Source organism: Crocuta crocuta, unplaced genomic scaffold (genome assembly GCF_008692635.1).
Source record: "Crocuta crocuta isolate KB4526 unplaced genomic scaffold, BGI_CrCroc_1.0 scaffold675, whole genome shotgun sequence".
In the NCBI taxonomy this organism is placed as follows: domain Eukaryota; kingdom Metazoa; phylum Chordata; class Mammalia; order Carnivora; family Hyaenidae; genus Crocuta; species Crocuta crocuta.
This window is the reverse complement of record NW_027528796.1, coordinates 1,909,823-1,916,164: the sequence shown is the minus strand read 5'-3', so window position 1 is coordinate 1,916,164 and position 6,342 is coordinate 1,909,823. Positions and strand designations below refer to the sequence as shown.

Sequence of the window (6,342 nt, the reverse complement as noted above, 5' to 3'; positions counted from 1 at the left end):
GAAGCTGTGGCTGAGAGCTGGGGTGGGCCGAGGGTGCGGCCTGGGGCTCTGACACCCCTCCCCCACAGCCCATGCCCCCTGTCCCTCCTCCTCCTCTAGATGGAGAGAGCCCTCTCTGTACACTGAGTTTTTACTCTCCGACAGCATCATCGAGATGTAACACACACTGTGAAAAGCTCACCTGTGTGAGGTTGTGCTTCAGTGGTTTTGTCAGTACTCACGGGATTGAATTTTAGAACATTGGCATCAGGCACCAGAGACACCCACGCCCCTTAGCAGTCACTCCCCGTGCCCTCAACCGCCCATGACCTCTAATCGACTTGCCCTCTGTACCATCTGCCTCTGCTGGACATTTCATGTGAATCGGATAACGTAACGTGTCTTTGTGTCTTGCTTTCTCTTAGCATGATGTTTTCTTTTTCTTTTTTTTTTTAATTTTTTTTTTAATGTTTTATTTATTTCTAGGAGAGAGAGAGAGAGAGAGAGCGTGAGCAGGGGAGGGTCAGAGAGAGAGGGAGTCACAGACTGAAACAGGCTCCAGGCTCCGAGCTGGCAGTCAGCACAGAGCCCGACGCAGGGCTCGAACCCACGAACCGCGAGATCATGACCTGAGTGAAAGTCGGACGCCCAACTGACTAAGCCACCCAGGCGCCCCTAGCGTGATGTTTTCAAGACTAAGCCGTATCGTAGCCCGTGTCAGCATTTAATCCCGCTTTACTGTTAAACAATCTTCTGTGCACGGACAGGCCCCGTTGGTCATTTGGTGAGCTTCTGAGTTGTAGCTACCTTCTGGCTGTTATGAATAACGTTGCTGGGAACTGTTATAACAGTTAGAACTTTCCAGTTATGCTGAGGTGTGGACCTATGTTTCCATCCCGCGTGGATGAAGGTCTGGGAGTGGCGTGTATACCTGCTGGGTTCTGTGTGCCAACTCTGTCTTTAACTTTTTGAGAAATGGCCACACTGTTTTCTACAGCAGCTGCGCCGTGTCTGACGTCCCCACCACCAACGTTGTGGACGAGGTCCCCGCGCTTCGGTTCCCACATTCGCGCTGGCTTGTCATTGTCCGTCTTTTCTTGCTTCTGGCCGTCCCCGTGGGCATGAGATGCACCTCATTTCCCTGCTGGCAAACGATTCCAAGCACCTCCCCTGTGCTCACTGAGCCGTTCGGTGTCTTCTTTCGAGAAACGCCTGCCTCTATCATTGGCCCATGTTTCGAGTGGGCTATGTTTCTTTCTTCCTGAGCTATATGGACCCCGGTCCCTTCTCGTATTTCTGATTTGCAAATATATTCCGCCATTCTGCAAGCCATCTTGTCCCTTTCTAGATGGTGTCTTTGAAGCCGCAGGGTTTTTAATTTTGGTGAAGTCCACCTCAGCGATCGCTCTGGTCACTTGTGCTTCTGCTGTCGTATCTCAGAGCCCGCTGCCTGACCCAAGATCATGACCATTTATGTCTGTGTTGTTATTCTAGAAGTTAGACCTCTGGTTCTTACTTCTGGCCTTTGTGCTATTTAAGTTAATTTTGTAGACAGTGTGAGATAGAGGTCATTCTTATGCAATCCAAATACCCAGTTTGTTGAAATCCCCATTGAATTGTCTTGGCCCCTTGTCAAAAACCAATTGACCATTAATGAAACGGTTTATTGACAGGCTCTCAATTCTGTTTCTTGGCCTGTATGTCTGCTCTTGTGCCGACGCCACACAGCCCGGGGAGTGTCACTTCGTAGTAAGTTTTAAGATTAGGATGTGTCAGGCCTTCAACTTTGCTCTTCTTTTTCAAGATTTCTTTGGCTTCAGGGTCCCTTGGGTCCACACGAATTTTTGGATCAGGTTCTTAGTCTCTCCAAAAAGCATCTAGGATTTTGACGGTGAACATGGGATGCCTTCCTGCTTATTTAGATCTTTAATTTCCTTCATCAAAATTTTGTAATTTTCTGTGTGTAAGTTACACGGCTTTGTTTAAGTGTATTCGGAAATGTTTTCTTCTTTTTCATGCTGTTGTAAAGAGAATTGGTTCAGTCATTTCATTTTTGGATTGTTTGCTGCAAATGTCTAGAAATATGCTGTAAATGGGGCGCCTGGGTGGCTCAAGGTCGCCGAGCCAACTTCGGCTTGGGTCATGATATCATAACTCATGGGTTCAAGGTTTGCGTCGGGCTCTGTGCTGACAGCTCAGAGCCTGGAGCCTGCTTCAGATTCTGTCTCCCTCTCCCTCTGCCCCTCCCTGCTTGTGTGCACCACCTCCCCTCAAAAATAAATAAACATTTAAAAAATTTAGAGAAAGACGCTGTATTTGCATGTCAATCTTGCTGAGGTTCTTTATAGCTGTGCCAGTTTTTAGTGGATTCTCTGGGATTCGCTGTACAGGAGATCATGTCTTCTGCAAAAAGAGATATTTTCACTTGTTCTTTCCCATCTGATGCCTTTTTACTTCTTGTTCTTGCTTAATTATCCTGGCTAGAACCTCTGGTACAACATTGAATAGAAGTGTCCGGAACAAACATCCCTTTGTGGCGCCTGATCTTAGAGGGGGAAGCTGTCAGTCTCACTATTAAGTACGATGTTTGCTGTGGGTTATTTGTAAGTGTCCTTCTTCAGGGCGATGAAGCTCTCTTCCATCCCTAGTGTCTTGACTGCTTTTGTTATAAAAGTGTGCACGATTCTCTCAAATGCTTTTCCTGCGTCTGTTGAAATGTCCACGTGAGTTTTGTTCCTTACGCTATTAACATGGTGTGTTACATTAACTGAGTTTCAGATGTGAAACGTGTCCGCACTCCCTATGCAGACTTCACTCACTCACGGTGTGTAATACGCTTTATGTGATGCTGGATTCAGTTTGCCAGTGTTTTGTGGGAGCTTTTGCATCTATGCTCATGAAAGGGATTGGTCTGTAGTTTCGTTTCTTGAAATGTTTTCGTCTGGCTTTGGTATCAAGGTGACACTGGCGTCCTAGCACGAGTTAGCAGTGTTCCCTCCTCTTACTATTTTGGAAAACTTTGTGAGGGGTTGGTTTTAATTCTTCAAACATTCAGCAGAATTCACAAGTGAAGCCACCTGGGCCTGGACTTTTCTTCGTGTGAAGTTTTAAAATTAGTACTTCTGTCTCTTTGCTTGTTACAGATCTGTCTGGATTTCCCGTTTCTTTTCAGTCCCCTGTGGTGCCTCTTTCTAGGACTTTTTGTCCTTTCTACGCCACCTACTTTGTTAGCACACAATTTTGTAGTATTTCCTTACAGTTCTTTTTATTTATGTAGGTTTGGTGGTGATGTTCTCTCTTTCGTTTATAACTTTAGCAATTTGAACTGTTTCCCCCCCTTGATCAGTCTAGGTAAAAGGCTGTAATTTGGTTGTTTTTTTCCAAGAACCAGATTTTGGATTTATTGATTTTCTTTATTGCTTTTGTATTCTCCATTTCACTTATTTGCGTTCTGATCTTTATTCTTTCTTTCTGCTTGCTTCTGCTTGCTCTGGGTTCAGTCTGCTTTTCTTTGAGTTTGCTCAAGTGGAAGGTTATGTTGCTGGGGCGCCTGGGTGGCTGACTCTGTTAAGTGGCCAACTCTTGATTTTGGCTCAGGTCATGATCTCACAGATCATGACTTCAAGCCCTGTGTTGGGCTCCATGCTGATAGGATGGAGCCTGCTTGGAATTCTCTCTCCCCCTCTCTCTCTCTGCCCCTCCCCTGCTTGAACTCTCTCTCTGTCTCTCTCAAAAAGTGGTAGGTTATGTTATTGACTTGAGCTCTTCTTTTTAAAAAATATTTTAATGTTTTTACTTATTTTTGAGAGACAGAGAGACAGGAGATAGAGTATAAGCAGGAGAGGGGCAGAGAGAGAGGGAGACACAGAATCCGAAGCAGCTCCAGGCTCTGAACTGTCTGCACAGAGCCCGACGTGGGGCTCAAACCCTCAAACCATGAGATCACGACCTGAGCCGAAGTCGGATGTTTAACCGACTGAGCCCCCAGGCTCACCAAGCAGGACATATGTTTTCTATACCCTTCATTTTTCTAAAATTGTGGAACTGCATTTCGGTTTGTAATCACCTGTCGTGCGTATGGGCACGTTACCTGTGCCACAGCTTTCCTTCCCCTTGCTTCCCTTCGTTTCCTGAGAGTTGTTCATTTTCTCCGCTTGGATTCTGTCCACGGCTCTCGGCTCCCCGTTGTTGGGGGCTGTGTCTTACTGGCGACAAGACCCCTCCCTTCCTGGTGCGGACCCTGCCCCGGGGCCCAGGACATGGCCTTGAGGGGACCGCTGGGTGCTGGCCGGGCGTGTGCGCCCGGGGCAGGAGTGCCGGTCTGGGTCCCCGCTTCCCTCGGCCAGCGAGGGGCGCTTGGGGGTAGACGGACGCCTCTTTCTAGGCCTGAGCCGACGTCGCCCAGTTGTGTGGGTGTCCAGGCTTTGGGGACGTCCATCGCCCGAGGGACTCTGGTGACCCCATGTGGCTGTCTTTGTTCCCTGTGCACCCCACCCCCCGCCTCCAGGTGTGAACTTCAGCCTGGACCACTGCAGCCCCAACGGCACAGACCCTTACAAGCCCAAGTGCCCCGAGAGCGATGCCGTCCGGCACGAGCCCGCCTTCCCCGAGTGGCTGACCGTCATCCTGCTCTGCCTGTACCTGCTCTTCACCAACATCCTGCTGCTGAACCTCCTCATCGCCATGTTCAAGTGAGGCCCCGGCAGCGCGGTGGCGGGTCCTTCTCGCAGCCTCGGCCACGTCTCACGGAACCCGCGCTCTCTTTGCCCCCCGCCAGCTACACGTTCCAGCAGGTTCAGGAGCACACGGACCAGATCTGGAAGTTCCAGCGCCACGACCTGATAGAGGAGTACCATGGCAGGCCCCCCGCGCCGCCCCCCTTCATCCTCCTCAGCCACCTGCACCTCTTCATCAAGAGGGCCGTCCTGAAGATACCCGCCAGGCGGCGCAAGCAGCTCAGTAAGGCCGCCTGCGCCGTCCCTGGGGCGTGGTCGGCGGCGGGGGAGCCTGGCTGCTCCTTCTAGAACCCTGGAGGCTCAGCAGGCGTGCAGACCCTGGGGCGGGTGTGGGGTGGGGTCCCCCCGCCCTTCCTCCCCGTCCGGGCCCCTCCCCACCGGACCTCCCGCGTCCCCCACACGCGGCCTTCAGGCCCCCCGTCTGCCCGCTGCGCCCGCAGAGAGCAAGCTGGAGAAGAACGAGGAGGCTGCCCTTCTGTCCTGGGAGATGTACCTGAAAGAGAGCTACCTGCAGAGCCAGCAGCACCAGCAGAAGCAGAGGCCGGAGCAGAAGATTCAAGACATTGGCAATAAGTACGGGCGGCCCACAGGGCGCGAAACCCCCGCGGTCCCAAGTCGCAGCGGGGACATGGCCCACCTTGAGGGGGCCCGGGCGCCGCTCCCTGGGGCGGGAAGCCTGTGTCCCCGAGCTGAACCGTGGCTCCCCGCCTCGGACGGCTGGACCCCGCCGGGTGGGGAGGAGGGTGAAGGCTGCCCCCGCACTTCGGGCAGGGCTGACCCCTGGCCTCCTTAGGAGGCAGAGGTGGGGGGACTTAGTCCTGCTGTCTGTGTGTCTCTCCGTGGGTAAGGAGAGGAGGGGACGCGGGCCATGTAGGTATGGCAGCTCCTGGCCCTGGTGCCGACCCGTGGGCCATGCCGGGAGAGGGGCGTCCCGCAGCCTCGGGGGGCAGCCAGCATGGGCTCCCTGCGGGCAGGTGAGCACCCTCTCCTCAGAGCTGTGTGCCTGCCTTGCTGGGTGTGTCTGGGCTCCTCCGTGGACCGGATGGCAGCCGTCACCTGGTACTGCTTCCAGAATGTGCGGGGAGCGGGGGGCGTGGAGAGCAGGCGCGTGTTCCGGCTGGAGACGCAGGGGTCATGCTGCCCGGCACTAGCCACCTGCCCTCCCTGGTCGGGCGAGGAGTCCGGGGCCCCAGGAGGCGGCATGGCGCACACAGCCCCATGCCCCGTGGCTGAGCCGAGCCCACCCCCCCCACATCTGCCTACAAAGTGGGGGGGGAGTTTGTTGGTGATGCGGTGGGGTCTCTGACAAGCTTGTCACAGGGACTGAGTCACGGGGTCCAAAGCCACTCTGTCACCGTTTCTCCAGTAACCACACATCATTATCCGCAGACTGGCCGGGGAACACGGCAGGAAGCGGTTCCGTGGCTTTTGTGGGATTAGGAAACACGTGGCGAGGGGGAAGTGGACTCCTGGGCCCTCCGTGAAACCCGTTTCTCCCCTCCCCCTAGACAACCGTTCAAAGCGGGTCCCGGGCCCAGCCCAGCACTCGCTGCTCACTGAAGGGACTGCTGACTTTATTGCTAAGAGTGTTCTCTGCAGCTGGCCCTGGAGGGGAGAAGAAGGAACC

General features: G+C 53.4%; 1 protein-coding gene across 4 annotated transcripts in view; it reads left to right on the top strand.

Annotated features, from left to right (window-relative positions):
• The window catches only part of TRPM2 (transient receptor potential cation channel subfamily M member 2), a 54,093-nt gene that overhangs the window by 34,856 nt on the left and 12,895 nt on the right, over nucleotides 1-6,342 (top strand). For all 4 annotated transcript variants that reach the window (XM_077755416.1, XM_077755419.1, XM_077755417.1 and 1 more), the window contains 3 exons: nucleotides 4,487-4,670; nucleotides 4,757-4,938; nucleotides 5,156-5,288. In XM_077755416.1, coding sequence (XP_077611542.1) covers nucleotides 4,487-4,670; nucleotides 4,757-4,938; nucleotides 5,156-5,288 — 499 coding nt within the window. The remainder of the gene's footprint in view (nucleotides 1-4,486; nucleotides 4,671-4,756; nucleotides 4,939-5,155; nucleotides 5,289-6,342) is intronic.